The sequence below is a fragment of the Symphodus melops genome (assembly GCF_947650265.1).
Source record: "Symphodus melops genome assembly, chromosome: 13".
In the NCBI taxonomy this organism is placed as follows: Eukaryota; Metazoa; Chordata; class Actinopteri; order Labriformes; family Labridae; genus Symphodus; species Symphodus melops.
Window position 1 is genome coordinate 8,866,983 of NC_136703.1, and position 26,828 is coordinate 8,893,810.

Sequence of the window (26,828 nt, forward strand, 5' to 3'; positions counted from 1 at the left end):
CAGTCATTAAGATGGTTAAATTTTGAGTTTGTGGTGGATGCACTGAATGCAGTCTTAAATAGACATCGAGTTCACTGTTTCCCAAATAAGAGGAAACATGCGGTTATTTTTAGTGCCTGGGTTTGTTCTGAAGAGATGAAGATGGGGCTTTTGGTCACAAAAAGCCAGTTGCTCCTGCTGCTTCGTCTGCTTCATATATGAATTTATAATGTATGAACGTTACTTCTGATGGTCACTTTAAATAGCAACCACTGTTATCAGCGTGTGAATGGGTATGACTGGATAGATGTGACATGCAGTGTAAAAGCGCTTTGAGTAGTTAGAAGACTATAAAAATGCATTACAAGTCCATTTACCATATATTTAGTGCTGATCTCTTCAGGCGGAAAGAGTACTTAAACAAGTCTTAAGATAGGCATGTGATGAACTAAAGGCGGTGGGAAATACATTTAAGGTGAACTTCTACAAACTTTCTAATTACCACAGCACACATTCTGTGTTCTGTCATGTAATTGTAGAACTTCATCGGTCTTGGACAAAAATGGAGACGCTGCAGAATCAGAAGTTTTATGGAAGAAAACAAATTGATCACCTATAGCAGCAGCTAATTCCTTGATAACAAACCAAACACACAATGAATAGGAAAAACAGGTGGCTTCAAAGAAAAGGGCAACTATCACAGACTTAGGTGTAATTATATCAATCTGCAGAAAGACGTGCAGTTCATTTGATGTTGGTCTGTTTAAGAAGGAGACAAAAACAGTGGCGAAAAAAGGTTATAAGATGTAAAACTTTTACATTATAACAGAAAAATCTGCAAAACTGAGGCTGGCACATGAAGTTTACAATAATGGAATGTCGTATGTGTGCCTATGCTCACTAGGTGTATTAAAATGGCTGTGTGAAGAAGAAGGAAAATGGTGAAAAAGTAAGGTGAAACACTGAGGTGTTGTAAAGTGAGTTCAAGAAGTATGGCTAACAATAAAGCTAATTAAAAGGACATCACCTCAGTCAGTACTTTTGCTTTACTGCCACCATACATATCAATATAGGAAATGTGGGATTTTCATAAAGACTGATGATGAATTGAAAGGAAAATGTCATCATAGTTCAGACTTCAAGGACACAGGAAAAAACTCAGGAGCTGCGTTGGATATATCAGACCTGTTTACTCTGTCCCACTTCACCATCAGAGAAAAACTTCAGTTTAATGTGAGTGAAAACAACTAGTTTAACTTCTGTTTTACAAGGGTAACGCGTTAAAAGTTCGGAGTGTTTGGGGGGTTTGAAAAAAATGTTTGGGAGTGTGAATGTTTATTAAGGCACAAATTGCCTCTGCCTGTAGTATAAAAAAACAATTTATATTATAAGATACTATCTAACGTGATTGTTCCTGACCTCTCAACCTTCTCTTCTTTTTTCAGCAGTGTTTGACATGCATCCTTATTCTACATTTGGTAAAAAAAAAAAATACATAGGCAACATTTAATGTGATTAAGAATCAACTCTTCTGTCCAAAACTGATGTAGGATGTTTCATCTTTTAGAAATATAAAACTCACAATCAAGAGCTCATATGCAATACTGTACATGTAATTCAGTTCAATACTGTATCATCTCTTCACATTCAAGTTAAGTTAAGTAATTTTTTAAAAGTATTTTTTTAATACGTAATTAAAATAATCAGTTACAAATACTCTGCGGGCCCATGAATATATAAAAATAGCTTCTATCTCTGAAGCCAGCTCAAAGAAGCAGAGATATACCCAGCACTCCTGTCACTTTGTGAGGTTTACATTTTTTAGGCTTAAGATCATAATGGTGACTCTGAGAGGCAGAATTCTGCGGATGCGCAATTTCCAGCTGATCTCTATCCTTCTTTCATCTGTGAACTATTTCAACACTAAATGCATAGGGTTCTCTCTATGAGATATGCGTTTATTTGTGGAAAAACATCCAGCAAAGGCAGGCTAGGCAAGTGACTGGGCCTTTAATAGAATCAGAATCAGAATTGTTTTTTTTTTTACATTTACACATACAAGGAATTTGTCTTGGTGTATTGGGGCAAAAAAAACAGTTAACATGCGAGAGGGGATTTTTACAGTTTTTTCAACAAGTTTTACAGAACAATATTTGTATCTAAAATGTAGTGTTGGAGTAGTAGGTATTAGAAGCAAATAGAATTACAAGTACAAATACCTCAAAAAAGGTAAGTACAGTTCTTCAGTAATTGTACTTAATTACTTTCTAACACCAATTTTAAGGAAAGAATACAGAGTATTATGCAGTTTTATAGCTTCATGGATATTTTTACTCTATAACTTTTAAAGTCTCCCAAGCATTAGCAGATTTACCAAATGTTAATTCTATGGTTGTTGGCCATTTTGTTATGGCACACCTTGTAAGTGTCTGTAAGCCACAGGTTATTGGAAGAAAGATTGATTTTACATCTGCCTGCTGGTCAATAATCAAAGGTAAGTAAGGTTTATATTTCCTGACTTGTTCCGCAACAAGTGACATCATGTTCGGTTTTGCTTAAAATGTGTCAAACTAAAAATGTCCTTTGTTCTCTCCTTCGCTCAATGCTTCTTTTTTTTATATATGTACAATCTGTGTTTGGTTTGAGCATTCTTATAAAATGCACAATGTTGAATATTTAAGAGTGTTGCAGTGGAGTCAAAAAGGAACCCCTGAGCTCCTGATGATAGGGCACCAACTCCTGATGTGGAGCTGCAGAGGCTGTCTGTGTTTGTCTGTCCGCCACTTTAGAGCATGTGGTTTTAGTTACCAAGGGTTTTTACTGCTCAACAATGTTTCTGCCTTGGAGCTCAGCACACTGCATAAAGACTACTTTGTCCCCTGATGCCCACACGGGAAGTGTCTGCCTCATTGTGCACACAGACACATGCACACACACTGGGCAAAAATGACATCAGCAAGGCCGCTGAACCCATATCAACCAAGGTAATATTTTCCCTCTAGACAGCAAGATTTTAAGAGTATTTTGCCCAACTGTGTCTCCTCTTAAATAGAGAGACTCAAAACTAATACTTTTTTAATACCACAGTTCCACTATGGTGATTAAAAAAGTTGGATTTTTACATGACTGCAAGTCCGTTTTCCACTGCAGCACCAGTGCATGCTACCCCGCTAAAACAGCACATGGCACTGCCAAATCCAAGGCCTAAGGCAAATGGAACATGTGATCCTGCACCTTAAACCCAGGAGCCACAGTGTCACAAGTGCAGAAACATATAAAGATCTAACAGTGAAATAGAGTAAAGTGGTATTACACATGTGTACAGTCAAATAAAACTTCAATATTAAGCTATAAATTACTGAAATGCAACAATTGGATCTCATCTGCCATTAATCCTTCTTGGAAAACTAAACCAGGTGACAGGTGAACATATATAATGTCCCAAACACAACATGACACCCACAGCTCTTTTCACACACAGGCCCCTGATCTCATGGCCCTGTTTCAAGAAGGTGATTAGCACACCCAGGAGTACAACGTGAGAGACACTGTAGCAGGTCTGGCATGCAGTCACTGTGGTTTTCACTTTGCACATAATCCATTTATTTAAAAAACAAAAATAATTAAATGATGGTCATTTACATTAAATGGCCACTGACAAGCGTGTTTTAACCCCAGCAGCAAGCCTACCAGAATAGCAATATAGACTAATATAGACTAATACAGCATATGGGTGGAAGATAAAAGCACTTAAAAAACTAAAAGGCAATGTATTTATACATTTTACAATTCTGATTTCATTAAACAGCAAGTTGTCAAACCAGAGATATCTGGATAACTACAAAAATATAATACATTTGTTTAAGTGCAGCCATTACAGCTTCAAATACATTTTATTTACCAGCTGGTTCAACTGTACTTAACTTGAAAAGTCCACACATAGATCATATCACAGCTTAACGCAGCTTCTCTCTCACCCAAACATTTTTCCCAGACCCCGAGGCCACCAGCATGTGTAGCATTCAGTCGTGTTCTAACCCCACACACAGTGACAGATGGGCGAGAGTCTAAGCCAAGCAAGAGAGAGTCATCCAGGAATTCTACAGAGTACCCAAAAACATCTCTGCTCAACACAGGAAAGGCTGAAAGGTTACATGTGTTCAACATTACTGCTTGTTGGGTTTAGTGCATGGACAGAAACACTCACACCTGCTGGTGTCTGAGACTCAACTATAGAAAGCTCTTTTATTTTTTTAATGTTTAACCACAAATATTTATGTTTTTTGTAAATGTAAGGCATTTTTAGACAAATCAGTTATCATGTACACAATGGCAGCATTCATTTCTACACATGCCACATTTGATTAGGATCTTTTTAATAAAGACAAAAACTAGCTGTTTTGATGATGCTTAATGATTAGACACAACAAAATGGTCGGAGATGTGTTGGAAATGTTGCTGTATGTCAAGGAAGCTAATTTATTGTGAAATTAGTATACCTCATATCCACATGCAGTTTGTGATTAATGTTTTAATGAACATTCATGTTTTTTTGCCAAGCAAACAAACAAAAAGGTTTTTCATTATAGAATGGAAATGGTTTTAGGTTTAGATTTTGACTGAGCCAAAACAATATTCTGTCGCCATCTTGTGGCAAGACAACATAATTATTTTTAGACAGCGTACCACCGTTTACAACCCTAACTTTTATTTCTCTATCTATTTGATTTCAGGGACCAATAAGTCTTTATTTATTTTTCTCATTTCATTGGAAGAGACTCACACATATGTATATGGCATAATCCTTCTCAAAATAAATCGACACAATACAGTTTCTTCGCTGTTAGATCTGAAAAAGCGAACCAACATTTTACCCGTCATCCAAATTTTCATGGCAACTGCTGTCACTAAGACATTTGTTTATTTAGAACATGATAACCTATTAAACATATAAAATAGAAAATAATTGTGTTCACCACCAAGGATCTAGCCAACACTCCAATGAGACCAAAAATTGTTACATTAGAGCGAAGAATGTGTTACTAAAAGATTTTTTTTTAAAGCATTTACATACTCAGGAGCTGTCCAGAGATGTGGTCAAGGGTGGCATGAGACCCCCTTGAAATCTAATTGGCCACCCCAGGTGCCACCCCCAAAATCCTAAACTGTGATTAGCTCTTTGCCCTGTCAGAGTTGGGACTTGTTTTAAAAAGGACTATTAGGCATTTATGCAAAAAACTTTTTTCTGTTTATATCAATATCACACATTTTCTTTTTTTGCACTTTAAATTGTAAATATTTTGCACATCCATTTCACCAGACCAGTGCTAAGGAAAGTAATGGACAATGTCTTACTGAACCAACAGGCCATGTTTCAGGACCCACATTTTTTTAATTCAAGACTACATACATGTTACAAATTGTGCAGGAGTTTGCATGCAACTTTTCTTAGTCCTTTGTGTCTGAGCGTAATGTCCAAATAGATAGATAGATAGATAGATACTTTATTGATCTCGAGTGCTTCAAAACTCCCATAAAGCAGTCTTGATTTTTATACCTTCAATATCTACCAAAACAAATGTTGTCTATTTGGCAATGTGAGCCACATTCATAGCAGTGTTTCTTTTAGTGCAAATAGGTTATACTAGTGTTAAAGTCCATCTACATTGATAAAGGAAAAATTTTGTCAGGCCTGTCAGAGCCTGAAAGGTAATAACTACCTGAAGCTGTGTGCACTTTAAGGTGAAGCCAAGTAATCTCGTTGTACAATTTGTATAATGACAATAAAAGCATTCTATTCTATTCTAAATGTTTTATTTTAAAGTGACAAAACCCAAAATGACCTTAAAATACCTGATCACTTGAATAATAGCCATATTTTTTCTATTTAAATAGAGGTTTTCTGAGAACTAGCACAACTAAGTTGAAAGATTGTGTTATCAAGTAAAAATTGATATTGAAAAAAAATCAAATTAGAAGGCAGCTCATTTAACTACAATGACTTGTTTGTCAGTGTTATTAATGGTAATTAACATGCAAATGAGCTTTAAGAGGAAAAAAGGGGGCAGAGTTGTTCTGTGTAAATAATTACTGTGGAACATCATAGTTATTAATGAGAACTTTCCAGACACAAGACAGGATAGTAATTGGGGTTGTGACAAAAGAACATGTAACAAAAAATATGACCTCACAGTATAATGATGGTTTCTGCTCATTTTTTGCGAGTCTGTTCCCTGAGGAGGTTGGACTAATAGTTCACTCATTTTGGGGTGGGGGTAGTTTTCTTCTACCCATCCCCATTCTGTAATCTGAAAGATAAGTCCCATTTGACTTTTTATGAATGTAATCAAAGATACGTGGTTAAAAGGTCACACCGAGCACTTTTTTAACTCCTAAACAAGATCGTAGTTAATCTCAATGTTACACAAAAGAGATAAAAATTGCCTAAATGGCTCACAGGCTGCAAACTGTCACCTAGTGTGTGATTAATTGTTTCACCCATCTGTGGGCAGGATTTAATTGCACTGTCACAGCAGGAGGCAATTGTGAAAGTATCCAGGTTAAATGGCGGACAGTACATTACAACATTTAATCAATTTATTTATGGGAACATAAATAAATTGGCTTGTTTAGTCCCTCCTTAAAATAATTTTGATCCAGCTCATATGATAGAAAGATGTCTGAGGATGCTCAATGAAAACACGACAATACTGAGAGATGTACTAACTCAAGATACTCAATTTGTTAGATGTTGCAATAATATTATTTCCAAACAGACCAATGTCTCATTGGAAAACACAACATATACAAAAAGACACAGACAGAGACAGAGAAATTTGAGACAAAATTGTCCTGATCCTTTCCTTGCTTACTATATCCTGCACTGTGTTATGCTGCTGTCTTGTAGAAATGTGCAATTGTTCAAAAGAACCCCTTTGACAAAAGCCTACAAGGCCTTTATTATTGCAAAAATAATGTCCATAAATATATTCTTGATTTTTAACTCTCAACCTTGGCATAGGAGTTTTTAACTTCACGTATAATTAGTTAATTAAAATGTGTTTTTTACCATTCAGGTGTGACTGCTGGTCACCAGACTTAAAAGAACTGAAGATGATGTACGCTGTTCTTTTTTTTCAAACTCAAATTATTAATCAGTTTAGAATTAAACAGACTGAGGTGATTACAGCAGTCAGGCTACCTTTTCAGGGGAAGACCTTTAGTGAAACTTAAATAAGACTTCTGCCGAAAATTAGGCAGCTTGAGCTTGATATGACTATTTTGTTATGTTAGTCCAACCAACACAGAGACACAATGTGTTTGCCTGATTCAGAAAACACAGAAAACGTTGTATGATTTACTACATCCTTTATTTGATGGTGCAAAAGGTTTCACTCTCCTAATTAGTTGCTGGTCATTGCCTGGGTAAAAAAAAGAAAGCATGAAGAGAAGGTCTTAAAGAGGCCACCAGATGGCGCTTAAGAAACTTTGCTTCAGCAGATAAAAAATACTGGGGTATTTTATAACTTTTACACTTACATTTAACAGTTCGTGAGAAATGATAGAAAATGAAACAAGGAAAAACTACATATTTGCTCTTCTTAACTGAACTCATATCTCCAATATTTGATTCATATAATCCAATGAGCACAAACATGTGAGGGGAAGGCTTTAGCATTGTGGTAAATAAAATCAAAGAACAATGTATCAAGTTGTATCATGAAATATTTTAGGTTTTGTTTGTTTGTTTTAAGGCTTAATGCCTCATTCACTTACTTTGTTGATCCAGGAGATGTATCCGCTGACCCTGGTGAAGACGGAGGGCTTCTTGGGGTAGTTGCAGCCCATGCTAGAGCCGAAGCTCACCACACCATGGACGTCCCAGGAGCCATCAGGGTTCTGACAGTTCAGGGGACCACCTGAGTCTCCCTGAAGGGGAACAGAGACAAGTAGTATTCAGAATAAACATCATGGTTTAAAATCGTAGAGATGTAATGCATTAATGTCTTCGGAATCATGAAAAACAAATAAAAAGGCAAAACTCACGTTGCAGCTGGCCAGCTCACCATCTCCTCCAGCACAGACCATGCTGCTGGTGACAAGGCTGCCCCACCAGTCAGACCTGGTGCAGGTGGAATGTCCGACCACAGGGAGGAGGGCCTGCTGCAGGATGTCAGCAATAGGACCTCCAGCTTTAGAAAAAGAAAAAAAAGGGCTTTCAGATTCATTTCTCCAGGCACACCATCAGAGTCTATTTCAAAAATAAATTAAACCTCTATTTAAGTTTTGATAGAACATTTATTTAAAAGATGTTTCTTGTCTTTTGAAGAAGCTTCTACACACATCTCTAGTTCTGTGTTGCAAGACACAGAACCAGAGATATGCGGGTGCTCATACTTTTAATATTTTCTGGAGAAAAACAAAGATGTGAAACAAAAAAAAAAAAAAAGTGGATAGAAAAAACTCAAACATAATTTCTAGATTAACTGACACTAAAGACAACCACTTAATCACCATTGAATAGCCAATAACCATTCAGCTGATCTTTTGTGTCATGTGTTACTCTTGATTTGGAAAATAAGGGGAGGTGATGAAAAAAGTTACCTTTCTTTGACAGGAAACTTGTTTGTAACAATAAAGATATGAGAGGTCGTTAATAATGCTTTTCTTGATCCAAAGTTTAGAACTTACTCCAAAGACGACCCCAGCCAGTGACGTAGCAGGGAGCTCCGTGAGGCAGGATGTCTCCAGAGTTGGGAAGGCAGGCAGGCATGATGGTGTCAGAGATGGTGACAGGAGTAGAGAGCTTGATCAGGGCAATGTCGTTACTGGAGCATGAAAGCATATCAAGATTAAGTTCACAAAGTGAAATATCACACACATTTAAAATGACACAAATAACAGAATATTCTACTCAGGATGAAGTAAATGACTGAACTCACCGGATTCTGTAAGAGTCCCAGTTCTCATGAACGATAATCTTTGCGGGGCTGATGGCGATGGAGCCGGCCTCACTGTTGTCCTTCAAGTTGTGCTTACCAAGATAGACTCTGTAGGTGCGACTGCTGCTCAGTCACACGCAAAAAAAAACAAAAGACAGAAAAAAGGGTCAGCGTGTTTTTGTGGATTCAATTGCCTCAACTATGAGACTACTGCTCCTATAAACTAGTTAATTCAATACAACATGCAATATTGATCACAATTGAATCTACCAGTCACTGTAAATATTGATTTATGTTCCATACTTTAAGTCATTTGAGCTGGTACATAGCTTATTATTCCACCTGCTACTTATTGCTTATTTAAATATCTATTGCTTATTTTAATATCTCTATTCTATTTTATTTTACAATCTAAATTATTTCTTTACTTCTGTACTGTGTTTTTGAGCAACGGTAACAACCGAATTTCCCCCTGGGATTAAGAAGTTATTCTGATACTGATTCTGATTTAACACTTGAGTGTTTTCATAAACCCTGATTGAAAATAATCAGTATTTTTCTTTAAGAAAATGTGAATGAAGGTTGAAAAACACTTACAATTGTTTTCCACAGCTTATAACTTTCTTTAGCTAGCAAAATCAGATGTCTTATGTATGCTCTTACTTGCAAAAGGACAGAAAATAAACTTCAATTATTTCTCCAACTGCCTCTATTTTAACTTTTTAACTTTTTCTTACCCGATGCAATGAGCAGCAGTGAGGACCCATTGGCTGGAGATCAGGGTTCCTCCGCAGGTGTGGTAGAAGTTGCTGCCACTTTTGTACTGCAGAGACACCTGAAGGCAGAAAAACATTATATGAATATTGTACGAATTTAGAGATGATACAGATTTTAAAGGAGAGGCCTTCAGATAGCTTACCTGCCAGGGCCAGCTGTTCTCACGAACATCATCTCCACCGACCACCCTGTTCACCACAGGGGGGTAGGTAGGCAGACCACACCCGTAGGCTAAAAACATAAAACATTATGGTATAGAAAAATGTCTCAATACAAACTTTAAAGTAGGTATTCTTTGTTGACTATTAAAAGCACTTTTACTTTGGCCAATATATTTATTTGTTTTAGTCTTTACATTCAATGGTTCCTATGTAATTCCTTGACCACCTCGTGAAAGAAACATGTTGGCAATAGTATGCAGCAGCATGTTTCATCTGGAATGAATGGTATCACAGCTTACCACCAGCGACAAACAAAGCCAAGATCACGAACATCATTGTGACTGTCTTCAGTAGAATGTCAGGGAGACATGCTCCTACTTATATAGTGCTTTAACACACCTGAAATGTGCCTCAAAGTAGCCAGGAAAAAGTTGGTGAGGAAAATAACTTAACCTTGGAGATAAGCAACCACAGATATCCCTAAATAAACCTTATCTTTCATACTCAACCTCTGTGTGAACCTCACAGGTGTCAGCCACCTGGGTATGTCAGGTCTTTAAATTTCAGGTTATAAAACAATACATAAATAAATAAACTATTTTTTGAGGTGTAATATAATAATAATAATAATATATAAATAACAATATTTACTTAAAGCTTAAGTTGCCAGGCTTTAAGAACACAAGAAACTTGCTGGATGTGTTTTACACTCAGTTGTGATTTTTATTTTTTTTTTAAGTTGACTAGTGACTTTTTAGAATATTTGGGAATAATGTAGAATATGCACAACAAACAAATACATTGAATTGAATCCAAAATCAGTCTTTAATGTGACCACTATCAAACATCACATTAAAGGCACAAAAACCCCAAAACAAATGTTAAAAAAAATAATAAGAATTAAAACTTTAGTGAAAAATGAGGGGACCATGCATTTTTGTTTACATTGGAACAATCTGCCTCAGCACCTTAAACTGGCCCCTTCTCTGTCTGTTTTTAAATCCCTTCTTAAGACCCATCTCTTTTCCTTGGCCTTTGACACCTTGTAAGACAGCAATTTCATTTATTTATTTTACTGTGTACCTTGACTCATGTTTTATGCCTTTTCATTTATTTGTATTTCAAATCTCATTTGAGCTGTTGTATATTTTACTGTATAACACTTTGGTCAGCTGTGGATGTTTTAAAGTGCTAAACAGAGTTGGATGATTGGATTGAAAAAATCATTAAAAAAGAAGATGTTTTTGGGATGCTAATAATAAAATGAAATGTAACAAATCCTGAATTCATCCTTGAAAATTTGTTTTAATTATTACATTTCATTTTACTGTTATATTAAATCTTATAGTGGCTTCGGACCAGCAGCAGAGTTGGTCTACTTTGATCCTCATCCTCGTTTTACGCAGCCACGTGTCAAGTGTCCTTGGGCTTTTTGTAATCTAAAATACTGGTCGTAGTCCAACATTTTACCATTCAATTGTGGTAGCACTAAAATATTTGGTTTGGATGGTATGTTCTACACTTTTAACACTGGTATTGTGTCAGTGCATTTATGTTTAGAATGAATCACAGTAACTAGGCCTACATTTGGTATGGCTCCAAAAAAAACCCTACATTTCATGACTTGTTCAACAAACAGCTTGAAAGTTAGACATGGCATCGCAACACTGGCCTTGGCCTAGTATTCCACAGCGCTCATGTCCTCTTTATTATTTACCTGGCTCCACCCCAGTATTAGGATTTGTCAATGAAAAAAATTCCAAGAACTTGCACAATATCAAGCATATAAATATGCCTGGCTGTTAGCTGTGGCCATACGGACATGATGAATTTTGTGGTTCTCGCCCTCTTTGTCACTGGTGGTAAGAATCCTTGTTGTTTCAACCATCTGTTATGAGCAATGGTCATATGCTGTATTTCTCTACCAAATTAATGCATATTATCAGTTGTGAACACAAGCTCACAATTTTGAAATCTGTCTCGTCTTATCAGCCTACGGGTGCGGCTTGCCCACCTTCCCCCCTGTGGTTACCAGGGTGGTTGGAGGAGAAGATGTCAGGCCCAACAGCTGGCCCTGGCAGGTAAAGCACCTCTCTCTCTCTCTTTCTCAAACATACACACACAAAACAAGAAATATCTGTCTTTAAATGATTTTTGTAAAGTGCAGACTTTAAGAGAATAAAGTTAATAATTTGCCTATAGCTCAAACATAACAGTGCTTTACAAGTGGACATATCGCAAAAAAGGGGAAATGTTAAGCAATGTGCAGTACATATGCTAATGTCAGAAATTCTGCACAGCACTTTAAAAAACGAAAGACCCTTTAAAGTACAAAATCAATGAATAAAAAGATGTGTTCTCACTGTGTTCTGGGTCATATTTGGTAATACAGTGTGCACTGTAAGACAAATTGAAAATAAGCCAACAACAGACCAACTAACCTCTGTGTAGTTGTCGAGGGATCTCTGGACTGCAACCTCCAGAGACCTCTCCACTACTACATGGTGGTAAGCTGGTCTACTGTTGACACTTTGAAGTACTTCAGACAAAGTGAATGAATGCCGAATAAAAATTACAAAATCAACAGATAAGAACATACATTGAACTGAATTCTATAAAGGAAAACAGAAGTGCATTCAGAAAAGACTCAAGCATGGCAATAAATAGATTTTAAAATCAGAGTTTTGAAGAGGCTGAAGTCAAGCTGTGTTTATTATGGGAAAAGGACACTGAAGTGGATAGAAATTTCTGGATGGACAACCATAAACATAGAGTACACACATCATAAAAAGACAGTATAATAGTTGTCCCAAACAAAAACACAACAGAAATACAAGCATTACAAGATGACTTCAATATAAAAGACGATGAGGGGAGGAAGTGAAAGGTAACGTTTGTGTAAACTTCTTTATTTTGTCTGTCAAATATTTATTCATCCAGCCCAAAAACTGTGTACTGCATTTTTTTTCCTCCCAGTTATCTTCCAACCACCTCCCCTCTTGCACATAAAGACATCAAATACACACACACACACACACACACACACACACACACACACACACACACTCACTCACAGCTTCAACATACAATGTTACAATGTTTCTATATGTCATTAGTTCCTGCTCAGTTCTGTTTTTGTTTTTGTTGTCTTTAATTGTTCTTGTCATGTCTCTCACTTGTCCTGTACTTTTATAACAGTAATGAAATAATGAAAATACGAATAAAAACGGTATGATAAATAACCCAGATGTATAGAGTCAAAAGGAAAACTGAGAGCAATCTGCTTGTGTTCATGTGTGTGCTTTAGATTTCTCTGCAGTACAACAGACAGGGAGAGTGGAGACACACCTGTGGAGGCACTCTGATTTCTGACCAGTGGGTCCTCACTGCTGCTCACTGCATCAGGTATAAAACTGTGGAGAGTAAAACTTCATGATTATTTTGAGGCAAAAACCAGCACCAATTCAAACATTTTCATTAGACATCAGACACATGAAATGAAATGATCTTGTTGAGCAAAAAAAATTTAATTGTGATGTGATTGTAAAACATTTGTACTTAGAAGTTTCAGGATTCAAATGACCACAGGTAAAATTGTGGGGTGATTTATCTCAACCCAGAAACACATCTTTCCTTTCATACCTATAGGACTCAAAAGTCAATTGACATGCTTATACAGAGGTGAATTTTTCCACGAAACTATTTGTTTATGACTCCTTGATAGAATGCGTCATCTTTATGTTCCTCTCTCTGTCACCTTTCAGCACTGGCAGAGAGTACAGAGTAGCCATGGGAAAGCACAACCTGGTTGAGACAGAGGAAGATACTGTGTTTATGGGCACCGCTAACATCATTGTGCATGAGAAGTGGAACCCCTTGTTCATTCGGTAATAAATGTCTCCAGACCTTTCTGAAAATCATCAACATAAACAGTTCAGAAGTTACTATATAATAAGTGTATGATTCATTAAACATTTGTGTTTTGTCCTTAGTAATGACATTGCCCTGATCAAGCTGGAGTCACCTGTCACCCTCTCAGAAAGCATCATGGCCGCATGTCTTCCTGCTGCTGGCAACATCCTCCCTCATGATGAGCCCTGCTATGTCACCGGATGGGGTCGCCTTTACAGTGAGTTGCCAATGTCCTTTGTCTCTTTGAGGCAAAATCTAAATCTTAAATGGCTAAGTCGAAATATATTCAGATGACAGTTCAAGGGCGGTGTCCAATTATCTGTTGATATTGAGAAGAAAAAAATACAAACCATTTTTTAATTATGTAAATTTGCAGCAAATCATTCTTTCAGCAGCTTCAATTTAAGAGATGCAGTACTGCTGTTTAATAGATGCGAAAATGAATTATCTTTATATTTGAGCAATATTCTAAGCTTGTATGGTGTCTATCATTCTAAAATAAGAACCTGTTGCACTTGTGAGCGTTGTCAATGTTGAACAAGAGAGACAGTATTTGTCAGCTTCACAGCCACTTAAAAGGCCAGCATTTAAAAAGACATTTTGGAGAAAAGGCTTTGTGCACACTGCAACTGCTGACAGCCTCGTGTGACTGTGTTTGGTGTGTGTGGGTTTACATGTTTCTCTTCATATGCACAGACATTATTGTCTGCTACCTCTGTTCTTTTATTTTCTTGCAAAATGGTACCGAAGCTGAACTCAAACTTGCATGCATCTTCCTCCTCCTGCACAGCTGGAGGACCCATCGCTGACACCCTGCAACAGGCTCTCCTGCCCGTGGTGGATTTTGCTACCTGTAGCAAGTCTGACTGGTGGGGTTTCCAGGTGAAGGAGACCATGGTCTGTGCAGGTGGAGATGGAGTTGTGTCTGGCTGCAATGTAAGTTTAGAATTAATAACATAATGGCACATTATTCCCAAATAAGCTCAGACATCAAAAACAAAGAAATAGCAGGAAACGCTACTGTCTACTCAGCCTGTAACCTTCAGATGAGTCATCTGAGGATTGTTTTGTTTTGATTTAAGTTTGTACATGAAGTAAATCAAACAGGACATTTATTTTTATTCATAATATCCATTCTCTTTAAACTATGAGTTATATTTCCAACAGGGCTTTTTTTTTTTTTAGAATAATGTTATATCACTTTTTGCATCGACCATTATGTGACAGTTACACCAACAAACATTTTAGCAATATGAAGGAGATACTGTTATCTGTTATGATATTGTATACTATATTGTTCCAAATTCAGAATAAACAATCTTGTAGTAATTTAATTGCAGTGTCTTTAGGTTGTCATGAGCAATGAGAGTTGTGAAAATAAAACGCCCACAGACGGGAAGAGGAAGTTACAGTTACCAGTGGTTTCCGTACTGATCATTATGTTGTCTCTTACATGATTTAGGGTGACTCAGGTGGCCCACTAAACTGTCAGAACAGCGATGGTGCCTGGGAGGTTCACGGTATTGTCAGCTTTGGATCTGGACTCAAATGCAATTTATTCAAGAAGCCCACAGTCTTCACTCAAGTCAGCTCCTATGCAGACTGGATCAGCTCTGTAAGCTCACGAAACACACACTCAATCACTCCAGTCAAAGGGTTGATAAGTACAACTGTTTTTAATGTGTACTGTAACTAAATTTCTAAATGTTGCTAAGTGCTGTGCTCAAAACAAAGAGTAAAGTCTTTTACCTGCTCTTTTCTAAAAGGAAAATTAATGAAGAATTGATTGACTTTAGGTTTTAAATGTATTTCACATGAAAAAAAATATAACCTGTTTTATTGCTAAAAACATGGTTCTAAACTACATCTCACATATCTTTCTATCATCTCTCCCACAGAAAATGGCGAGTTATTGAAAGGACTGGCTTTTGGCGATCAAGCGAAAAAGTGCACATGTAAAATAAATAAAATGTTGATATCCAGAAGAAAAAAATCACTCTTGTATTATTATATGTGTGGAATGTTTAAAAAATTGATTTTTATTTTTTTCACTACAAGGTTTGCAGTATTCCAAAAAAGTTAAAAGTTTTGAATCTTAAGCCAATAAATTACCTTTGGGGGTTTTTGTACTCCAACAAATATGTGATACATCATGTTTTGTCAATGACATGTATAACACAATAATAAAGGTATAAACTTCCCAATTGGAGATGCAATGGGAAAACCCTGTCAGCAACCACATGCTGTGTCCTCAGTTCCCAGCACTTGTTTGTCTTTCCACAAGTGTTAACCAGTTTTCCCAGAACTTTTGTACACTTGTTAGAAGTTGCCAACACATACAGTATAAATACAAGCCCGCCCTTAAAACAAAATTTAGGCACACACAAGTTACAATATACATCATGAGAAGCTTGATGGTTCTTACTTTTATGGTAGCAACTGGTAAGACAGCTTATATATTAACACAACCCATTAGCTGTTTTATAATTGTTCAATCCAAAAGAATTGTCTCATAATTGTCTTGCAAACAGTAGTTTACCAATATATTTTTTAAACACTTTTGTTATACATTTGCTTAATTTAGATTTTTTTGTCAGGATACATAATTAGCTACTTTTTATTTCTCGCCTGGAAGAAAAAATATAATAAAAATAACTGACCTTATCCCAGCCTACGGGTGTGGCCTCCCCACTTTCCCGCCTGTGCTGAGCAGGGTGGTGGCAGGAGAGGATGTCAGGCCCCACAGCTGGCCATGGCAGGTAAGATCTAGTGTGGGTAGAACCATTTCTACATTGGCCATATGAACTTTCGACCTACGTTAGTATCATTAAACTTTTGATAATGCTTCCTCAAGCAGGGAAGATGTAAGAAGGATTCATAATTAAATGTATTTGCAGTGTTGGAAATGATATTTGATAATTGAACGCTGTCCAATCAGATCTCACTCCAGTCAGACAGCAGTGGACACTGGAGGCACGTCTGTGGAGGAAGCCTTGTTTCTACTGACTGGGTTCTCACTGCTGCACACTGCATCAAGTATGTTTTACCCAACACTAGGGGGAAGCCTAGCCATGTTATTAACAGGACTTTGAAGAATGTTCTGTTTAAAAAGGTTGTTTACTAATTAAAATGATTGTTTTATACTCATAATTGACTCAATATGTCCAGTTCAAGGAAGAATGCATTACTTAAAATGCCAAACTAAAAGTCTGCGCCAGAAAATACTTTTCCTTTAGCTATGTGACTGTATGAGCTGTTCCTTTGCTGGATGAATGACAGTAACAGGCAAGTAAAAGAAAAAATAACCTGCAATCGGAGATGTTCATTTTACTTTGTGAAGAAATGTCTAAGTCAGAAAACAAAGCTTGCATTGAAATAACCTTAAGAGGAGTCAAAACTAACTCGCAAATGCGGCATTAATCACAGTTTAGTGCATACGAGCCGAATAAGTCAACACTACCGTCTGAATTCCCGGTGGAAACACCATGTCATCTGCTATCCCACAGTGACCGCTACAACTACAGAGTGGAGCTGGGTAAACACAGTCTGACGACAAGTGAGGATGGCTCAGTGGCTGTAACGGCAGCTAAAATTATTACTCATGAGGATTACAACATCCTGCTCAGCCGGTAACAGCAGCAACACACGCAGCTCAATATGACCTCATAAATCCAGGTGAACCTAGCATAATCAGCTCTCCTAAATGTGTGAGCAGCAGAATATTAGTGATCAGTTAATTGGTAATTCTCAAAATGAGAGTACATGTACTTTATTGTTCCCCAAAGTTAATGTTCCTTTGACTCTGTTCTGCAGTTAAAAGACAATTAAAAATACATAACTTGGGGTTACACAAAACATGTACCAATTCCACATATACATAAACATTGCACAGCCCCTTGGCACATTGTACATTATTCAGAACATTAATGGACAGGGAAGTTGATTCAGCAAAGATGTTTTATACAACACAAAACATGCTACATGCTTTTTGCTATTACATACTAACTGTGGGTGATTTGTTCTGCCTTTTGCAGTAACGACATTGCGTTGATCAAGCTGTCTTCCTCTGTCACTTTCTCTGACACAATCATGCCTGCCTGCATCCCAGACGAGGGTGTGGTCTTGCCCCATGGTACTCCCTGCTATGTCACTGGCTGGGGTCGCCTTTACAGTAAGTGAGCACACCTCAGCAGAATAAATCACTTTCAGTGAAGTTTATATATCTACACAAGCTCATAAGTGTAAGAAATGAAGTCATCCTTTTAGATTTAGCATCAGCTTGAACCAGTGAGCATATACACAGAGGCCATGTTTCACTGACGTCTTGCTGAGGGTGGAAAGCTCAATGCTGTTTAGATGTTCTGCTGTTTTGATTCAGGTTGCGATATGAATAGATTTAGCATATCTGACAAAGTGTTACCTCTGAGGAGGAAAAGCTTTAAAGTTCATATTACTTTTTGGTAGTGTTACAGGAGCCAATAGAAAACACACACAATGTTAGAAGAGTTAGCTGGCTAACTGTACAGTGGACCAAGAATTGGTTGAATGGTTAGCTGTTGTGACTTTACCATTTCCCTGTCAGCTAGCATCTAAATCATCAGGACAGCGAAGCCACAACAGCTTACGTAGCTCCAACATTATCAAATGATAATGTTAGCATAGATGTGGTTAATTACAGAGAGGTATTATTGAAGGCTAACTAATGGGTATTGAAACATGTTGATTTTAATTGACATATTGACATTTGCATATTCAGTTGCTCATTAAATGTTGAAGGGTGAAATGAGTACAATGTTCACATACTGAGACTTGTACTATCTTGAATGGGCATTACATTATACAGCATTTGACCTGAGTCTGACGGCAGAGAAAAATGGCTTCCATCTGAAAAAGGTAAATAGAGCTAAACATACTAACAAGGGAAATTAACCTGTCAGATTTGTTTTTCACTGGAAAATAATGGCTTACACTCTTATACCACAGTATTAAATTAAATCTTAAACAGTTTCATCAATGTGCATCTAATCAGCACTCCACCAGTCCCGTCTAGAACACCCTGAAAACAAAAACATAGGTATTACCTAAAAGTAACCATGTTTCCACCCCACAGCCGATGGTTCTCCTGCTGACACCCTGCAGCAGGCTCTCCTGCCAGTGGTTGGCCCAGATACCTGTTCACAGCAGGACTGGTGGAGCGTGCTTGCAACAGAAAAGATGGTGTGTGCCGGAGGTGACGGCATCACAGCTGGTTGTAATGTGAGTTAACACAAGAGAGGGTTACATAAGATGCAACAGTAGTTCAACTGTTATTTATTGATTTTTAATCAGCTTATTATTTTAAACTGACAAACATTTACAGAAAATTGATTGTTGATAGTGATCCTTAGTATCTGTAAATAAACTGCTTACCTATAGTGTGCATGCTGACCCACAGGGAGACTCTGGCGGCCCCCTGAACTGTCAGAACCCTGATGACTCATGGGATGTCCATGGTGTAGTGAGCTTCGGTTCTGGTCAAGGCTGCAATGTTTTTCAGAAGCCCACTGTCTTTACAAAAGTTAACTCCTACATCAACTGGATGAACACAGTGAGGGACATTTTCTTTTGTTTCACATAGCCAGCTTTAACAATGAAACCTGAAGCAAACACGAGGCACAGCTTCAAAAACAGGAAGTCTATAACAGTTTCTTTGTTTGTTTGTTTTCCTCTGCAGGTTATCACCACCAACTGAAGAAGACATTCATGTGCTTTTATCAGAAATGAAATAACTATGATCAAAAATGTGCTGCCTTTTTTCTGAAGGGTCAGAAGAAAAGTTAAATGGTGAAAACAAGTGCAATGTAATTGTATGTAAATGTGGAGCTCTACTATTCTCTATGTACTTGAACCATTTCTTTTTTTTATACCATGTAGGGCCTCAAAAAACGATTGCACACTCTCAGTTTCAGTTTCAGGAGATGCATATTAACTACATATTGTTAAACACTCAAACTTAGATGAATCAGATTATTTAAAAAAAAAGTTCCTGCAATTTCAACATATGGGCAAAACTGACTTTTGTATCTCAATTAATCAGTAATAACTGAGAAATAAACTACTTCAACATGCCATAATTGACAAATTGTTTATTTTATTTCATATTAAATATTCATGAAATACATTTGTTTTCGATCTTCTGGAAAAAGTAATTTACAACAAGCAGAAAAGAGTTACCATAGAAAAGCATTCTTTCACAGTACAAACAAAAGAAAATCAGAAATATGTAATAAAGAAAAAGACAAATGATCCTGGTAACACACAGCATGTGCTAAAGGCACTCATCAAAGTAAACTAGAGTGACAATGTCTGTTAATGTAAATTTTGACTGAACAGAAATACGATAAATCGTGTTTTAAACAGGTCGCCTCCTAACGAGATACAGTGGCTTTGTCTTGCTTCACAACATAACCTATGTAAAGAACAGACTAATAACACATGGTGTGGCAGGTTTCAGCTTTGAAACAAATAAAAAAAATGTAGAAATAACTGTTGAATATTCTAATGACAAACCTGAAGTGACACTATAAACTTGTTACCAGTTCTTCACTTTAAAGAAACAAAATGAAGATCTGAGTCATTAAGTCCCTTATAAAAAAAGTGCCTTTTACCCAGTAAACAAAAAGAAGGAAGTCTCTGTTGTGTAATAACAATTTAAACACTTACTGAATGAATGATGAGCGTTCATTTCGTTAGACTTACCCTGAAGAAGAACGAAGGGGTTGTGGACAGGCATTGATAAAGTAGTGCATTCAAACAAGTTCCCTGAACAGAGCCTTGAGATGTCTTCCTTTTCTCACATCTCATTCTCTGCATATTTCTAAGTGAAACTAGGCCTTACTACTGCCAGTCAGACTGTGATTGGAGGAATAAGCTAGTGACGAGCTAGCAAGTGAGCAATGCTTGCTGTCATTATGGCACAGCTGCACAGTCAAAGAGGTTTCTGTTGGACTTCTTGAGTAAGAACACACAAAAAAAATCCCCAGGGAGAAACTGAGAATACACTCGCTGACTTCACCGCTCAACAGTTTTCACATGACTGAAATGCATAGGCTTCCACTATTCATGAGAATCCTCGCTGGTGCTCACATACTTCTATACTTCTGTCTGCATGTCGCATTGCATTGCAAGAGCAACATTAGAGCTCAGGTTCAGTCTTATATTGTCTTTTGAAGTTTTTTAGGAAGAGCAACAGTGCTGTTCTGAACAGAAAAGCACTTTCGTTTTTCTCAGTGCTGGGCTAACTTAGAGCTGCATGCAAGTAAGCCTTACGGATCCTTAAAGAGGCCATAAAATGAGACCTTTAGCCAATTTAAAATGCTCCCTTCCTGGAATGTAAGGTCGACACTGAGAGGTGTAAATGTGAATCCCAGCCATTAAATCTTTCCAAGGATAATTAATTATGGCTTTCTGGAATTTAAAAACATGTCTCAATGACAGGCTTACTTCTCTTGCTGCTTTTAGCTAGTTAGATGTTAACACGTTAGCCATAATGTTAATAGTATGACTGAATGTCAGGACACTACTATTTGGTAAAGTTCTGAGTAAGTAACAGTGCTCTTGTACTTCAGAAATGTACTTATTTATGAAAATAGAAAATGATTTAATGATGTTTCAGTATAAACTACATTATAAAGTAATAATAGTTGTGGAAACACTTACCGGTATGCCATGTTTTGAATTTTTTTCTCATGTCAGACAGATAAAGAAAAGTCTCTGAAGCCGGGGTTAGTTAAAAAGCTGACGCAGATGTAGAGAAGCATCTTAAGTTCCATATCAACGAATGCAGGCTCTCTTTGACAGAATGTGAAAGTTTGCAGTAAAGTAAAAACTCTGTGGATAAACAGGACCAACTTCTTAAAGATGAGTGCTTCACACATATCGATGTACGTGTGCTCACAAATCCTTTGCATGATCGCTCAATGATGTCCCGTTTTTTTCTCCCACATTTAACTTATAAGTACATTAGAGGTTGGTCACATACATGTATTTGGTGTGTGCTTTGAACCCAATGATCCAAAATCTGTCAACGTAAGGAATGATCCAGAAATTACAGTATGTCACCCACGAACTGGCAGTGTCCAATGTTTAAAAAAATAAAGATTTCTCTGTTCAGTGCTTTGAAATGATTTGGCATTGATGATGACTTTTGAACAGATGGCGATCTCATACCGACACGCCACTGAGAACATTCTGGAAGACACACTCTCTTCTTGTCTTTATAAGGCAGATCCAGATCCACAAAAGATGATCATGAAGAATTTCAATTGATTGTTTTACATTATGTTCAGCTTGATGTTAAATCGGGGGCACTTTATCCTCATACTGGGGTGGTGGGGTAAGTGGTTCTATACTAAATCCAGTTGCTGGCAGAGAGTTGTCAATGTTTTTCATGTGTAGCTTCTCGGATTTAATCCTGCGGATCTTAATAGGAAGGAGCTTGCGGTTGTTTTTTCCCGGTTTACGATTTGATGTGGAAGCAGCAGCAGCAGTAGGAGCAGGCTGTGATCCTGAAGATGTGCCTTCTGGCCCCTCACTCTCATACTGTACACCATCAACTTGGACTAGGTCATCGTAAGAAGGGAGCTGGGATGTGCTTGGGCGTAGGTTACTTTGACGGACAGGGTACTGGCCACTGCATACCGCCTCTTCATAGGAAGGTACAGCGTAACGCTGGGCTTGTTCTTCAGCACTGCAGGCATTAAAAACATACATAGATATGAATGACACATGAATCATTATATGTCAGTGCAAGATCCTTCACTTGAGCTTATAATTGAAGGATCATAGTCCTCTGTATATATCCCCCCCTTACTACCTGGAATTGTATTTATGCTTATGTTATTATTTTTATTTTTAACTTGGTTTTTTGACTTTCGACTTCTTGTTTTGATTCTGCACTACTGCTGCTGTAATGCCTGAATTTCCCCATTGGGGATCAATAAAGTAACATCCTATCCGATCCTATCCTAAAAGCCTAACACCATGACCTTGACTGGCAATAATGTCTGTAAAATCACAAAACCAGGCAACGCAGATGTTTTAATTGATAATGTGAATGTATCTAATACTAAAGGCTGCTGTTTACAGCCACATTTTCTAGTATCAGATCTCCAAAGAGGCACATGACCTTTAAAATCAATGTATGTTTTAATTGTTGAAACGCTACATGATAGTTGATAAATGATGCTACGCACACATACATTCACACACATGCACAAACAGGATCCTGTGGACATTCATTAATGGAGAGATGTCAGAGTGACAAGCTGCACGTGACAACATCTCTCCAGCTACCAGAACAATTTTCAGACTTAGTCTGAAACCGGGACTTGAACTGGTAAGCCTCCAGTTCCCAATCTAAGTCAACACAGACGGAGCTACTGCTCACAGATGTACCAACAAGAGAAAAAGGTGTACTCATCCAAATTTTGTTTGACTAGAAACTAAAATAGCACTCACGTTTCTCTGTCCTCCTGCATCCCAGCTGCTTCTCTCCCTCGATTCTGCGCCTGCTGGAGCCTCAGCTGCTCCCGCTGTTTGTTCCTCATCCCCAGACACAGGGAGAGCAGTAGCATGAACACTCCTGACCCCACCAGGACAAATGCGATGGAAGACGCTTTCTGTTTCCTACCATCAGTATCTCCATGTCCTCCGGAATTGCTGCTGTGATTTCCGGCTGCATCTGCAGGTACCACACTCCAAACAATCATCACAATGCCCAAGGCGATGAGCCCAACCCCTAGAGCACATAGTGCATACTGGGAACCTGAGTTTCCACTGTTTTCATTGCTGTTGTTAGTGTTACTGCTGCCAGTGCGTGCACTGAGTTGTCCATCCACAGTGGAACGCATCTTGTCGATCAATAATTTTCAGGCAGACCAGCTCCAGTGATGTCAAAAACTGTAAATGAAAAGCACATGAAGTAAATCTGAGCAAGTTAAAATGTACTTGTAGTTGTTCTAAACATTTCCACAAAACAAATTCAAAGTGACAGAAACAGGATATCTTCCCTAGTTTTCTGGGTCGATATCTTTCATGAAGTTATGCACTTCCGCTGACAGTCCAATCTCATTTTTCAAGGAAAATGATGGAACATAAAAAATGACTAGTTTATTATCGTAGACTGAGTCAAGAATGTTTTTGGGTAAAAAGTAGCTAAAAGGCAAAATGTCTCTTATTATAATATAGCACAGTCAACATTACAAGGGTACATAAGGACAGTAATGGCCAAGGTAAAACAATGGCCTAAAAAACAATGTTTACATGCATACATACTTACATACAGTATTAGCCGAACTTCAGTCAAACATAGTGAAACTGACTCATTGAAATAGGCCTACAAGAAGCATGCTGCATAGTAAGAACATTGATCACAATACCACTTTGTATTAAGCTAAAACATTTTGTCTCTGCAAGATTACTGGTCCTACACCAGAGAGTAGAGGATGATTTACTAACATAATAAACTGGCTCAGACTTCAGTCAGTGAAATTAAATATTACCTCTGTGACCATTTAACGGCATCATGAAGTAGTAGCCTGGATCTACACTTGTATACACTAACAAACTGTAAGGGACTAGTCTGCTACATGTTCAGACATGCTGGCAGTGAGAGGGTCTGCAGCACAAAGTTAGTAAAGTCACTTCATTGGGTCAGCATCCTCAAAAAAAAATATGTATGGAATGAGGCTGAATAAAGCTCATCGCAACAGCTGGGCACTGACTAACTGGCCTGCTAGCTTTAGCCAACATACAGTCACAAACCTTGTACAGTTGTGAAATCCTTATGGACGTAAAGATCACGTATACAGGGAAATGTTTTTACTGCCCAGTGTTAAGTTTATATTTCACCACAATACTGGACCGACAGTAAAATAAGTAAAACATTGACATTCCTCATAAAACTAACAAGGCTCTGTCAGAAAATGCCATTAGTTAGTGTGTAGGCTATGGTGTTTGTGAAGCGAAGTTTCATTAAATTCTGATAGAGATCAGCCAGCTGTTGCAAACACCATTAAAGCTAGTTTTTACTCTTGTGTTGGTTGGTTCAAATGTAGGCACACACTTCACAGACGATATGCATGATATTTTGGACGTCTAATAGCCTGTAACAATCGCCCTGTTCGAGTCACAAAGTAAACGTCTTTTTGGTCGTTGTTTGGCCAACATAAGCAGCGTCCGTTAACGCTGGGCGGGTTGCTTACGTTGACTCAGGATACGTACTACAAACCTTTCCACCCCTTAATTCTTTAAAAACTTTGCAAAGTAAAGAACTTTTTAGTAAGATTTAAGCGGATAGGCTGTTGAGCTGCTTTACGCTCACCTTAGCATCGTTTGGCTTTAAGCATCGCGTTCGCTTGTTCTCCTCAAACGTGGTGGGTGTGGGGTTTATTCTCAAACTTCGCCAGTAGTTGCTGAGGCATGATATGTTGACAAGTAGCGTTTACATTTCAGACAGGAACTTTCATCTGAGACGGATGGGCCCAGACCGAAGACGAAAAAAAGACAGAGAACAGGAGGGAGGGGGCTCAATGCTACACTTCCAGTTTTATTAACCCTTTAACTCTCGACCTGGCTGACTGTTACACAGAAAGTAGACTACGTGAGAAGGTATGCCACCCCCAGATTTATAGGCCTACATTAAACTTATAATAGGCCTACATTAAACTTATAATAGGCCTACATTAAACTTATAATAGGCCTACATTAAACGGGGGACTAAAAGTTAATGCTTGTCCGTAGAAACGTAAATGTGTCTATCCCAATTAAGACACTCTGTATGACAATGTGTGTTTAGATCTGAAATAATAGGGACTATTTCATGAGTTTAAATATCAAATTCAATTCATATAAATTATAAGCAAACATAGCTGAGGACAGCTGATCAATGAAGTTGTATGTAAGATTTACACTTGATACACACTTGAATAATAAGGTTGCTAGAAAAAGCTTTACACTTTTTCAAAGCAGACCTGACTTTCGAATGTGTAAATAGTCCCTAATTGTGTGTTACTAAGAGCTTTAAAGACAGCTCTGTCGTACTGTACTTTTGTAAATCGTGACATACAGTAGCCAACAAGCAGAATGTTTAAAAACTGAAGCTGTTGTTTGAGCCTGAATGTTTTAAAACCCTTTAAAGCCCTGTGTTAAACTTTGGAGATAATCCTATCAGTTTTGTGTTTTCTGTTACATCGCCTGTAGGCTACTTAACAGAATAATTTAGTTTGTAATTATTACAAGATGGGCTAATGTCTTTTATGTGAATTCATGTGAACATTTCTTTGATCATTAACAGAGCTATAGGCTACCTATAACATATGTAATGAACTGGATATAAGGCCCATATGTTCCTTTAATGGCTAACCTATTTGAGGATCTGTCCTGTCAAATGTAGTCAATAACGTGTGTGACAGTAAGACAATTAATAAGAAAAAGAGATTACAACTACTCTATTTAAACAGTAACTTTCATTTTCCTCATAACTGTTCTCTCTTCCCTCAGAGACAGATTTGCATTAATCTCTACTGTGTGAAACCACCAAGAATGTAAAAAAAAGGTTCCATGGTCATTAAATACATTTTGTACTCTGTTTTTGTTTGTTTGATTTTTTTTTACCACTGACAAAAAAAAAAAAGACTGAATGCCAACAACCCATTGTTGTTGTATCACAGGTCCTTGATTTTTATCTTGCTAATCAGATTCACTTCCTATTTGAAAAAGTACCACCTATGAACAAGAATGCAAAACTGTCATTAAGCTATGTGTGACACAACAAACAATACAACTAAATTACGACGATGGTCCCTGAGTTTATCTTTAATTATCAATAATTTGAAAGCTTAAAAACAGTTAAACATTCAAACGGTATCAGAAAAGCTCATTATAGCCACACTATAAGGATGTTTAAATGAGCTTTAGACAGCAGCTGTACTATGTAACTACTTCCTCTCACCATTTTCAGGCCCATACATGCACATAACTAACTGCTTCCCCAAGTACTCTTCTGTATCCGTCAAAA

General features: G+C 37.5%; 4 protein-coding genes across 4 annotated transcripts; 2 read left to right on the forward strand and 2 right to left on the reverse strand.

Moving 5' to 3' along the window:
* Nucleotides 1-7,334: 7,334 nt before the first annotated feature.
* LOC306833492 (chymotrypsin-like elastase family member 2A) lies at nucleotides 7,335-10,207 on the reverse strand. The gene is made up of 8 exons (XM_079358776.1): nucleotides 10,159-10,207; nucleotides 9,841-9,929; nucleotides 9,659-9,756; nucleotides 8,922-9,044; nucleotides 8,671-8,807; nucleotides 8,026-8,171; nucleotides 7,756-7,908; nucleotides 7,335-7,400 (listed from the first exon to the last, which is right to left on the reverse strand). The coding sequence occupies exons 1-8, from the start codon at nucleotides 10,193-10,195 to the stop codon at nucleotides 7,383-7,385; spliced, it is 801 nt and encodes a 266-aa protein (XP_079214902.1). The 5' UTR covers nucleotides 10,196-10,207; the 3' UTR covers nucleotides 7,335-7,382.
* Nucleotides 10,208-11,681: 1,474 nt separating this feature from the next.
* Nucleotides 11,682-15,755, forward strand: LOC306834626 (chymotrypsin-C-like; the record flags this gene model as incomplete). Its single annotated transcript, XM_079360669.1, has 8 exons — nucleotides 11,682-11,721; nucleotides 11,852-11,940; nucleotides 13,167-13,264; nucleotides 13,624-13,746; nucleotides 13,852-13,988; nucleotides 14,562-14,707; nucleotides 15,234-15,386; nucleotides 15,670-15,755. The coding sequence occupies 8 exons, from the start codon at nucleotides 11,682-11,684 to the stop codon at nucleotides 15,685-15,687; spliced, it is 804 nt and encodes a 267-aa protein (XP_079216795.1). The 3' UTR covers nucleotides 15,688-15,755.
* Nucleotides 15,756-16,173: 418 nt separating this feature from the next.
* Nucleotides 16,174-19,783, forward strand: LOC306834627 (chymotrypsin-like elastase family member 2A; the record flags this gene model as incomplete). Its single annotated transcript, XM_079360670.1, has 8 exons — nucleotides 16,174-16,213; nucleotides 16,442-16,530; nucleotides 16,710-16,807; nucleotides 17,278-17,400; nucleotides 17,806-17,942; nucleotides 18,882-19,027; nucleotides 19,206-19,358; nucleotides 19,485-19,783. The coding sequence occupies 8 exons, from the start codon at nucleotides 16,174-16,176 to the stop codon at nucleotides 19,500-19,502; spliced, it is 804 nt and encodes a 267-aa protein (XP_079216796.1). The 3' UTR covers nucleotides 19,503-19,783.
* A 98-nt stretch (nucleotides 19,784-19,881) lies between these two features.
* Nucleotides 19,882-25,416, reverse strand: LOC306833488 (transmembrane protein 51-like). The gene is made up of 3 exons (XM_079358768.1): nucleotides 25,134-25,416; nucleotides 23,270-23,710; nucleotides 19,882-22,499 (listed from the first exon to the last, which is right to left on the reverse strand). Exons 2-3 carry the CDS (start codon nucleotides 23,659-23,661, stop codon nucleotides 22,106-22,108), a joined length of 786 nt encoding a protein of 261 aa, XP_079214894.1. The 5' UTR covers nucleotides 23,662-23,710; nucleotides 25,134-25,416; the 3' UTR covers nucleotides 19,882-22,105.
* Nucleotides 25,417-26,828: the final 1,412 nt, after the last annotated feature.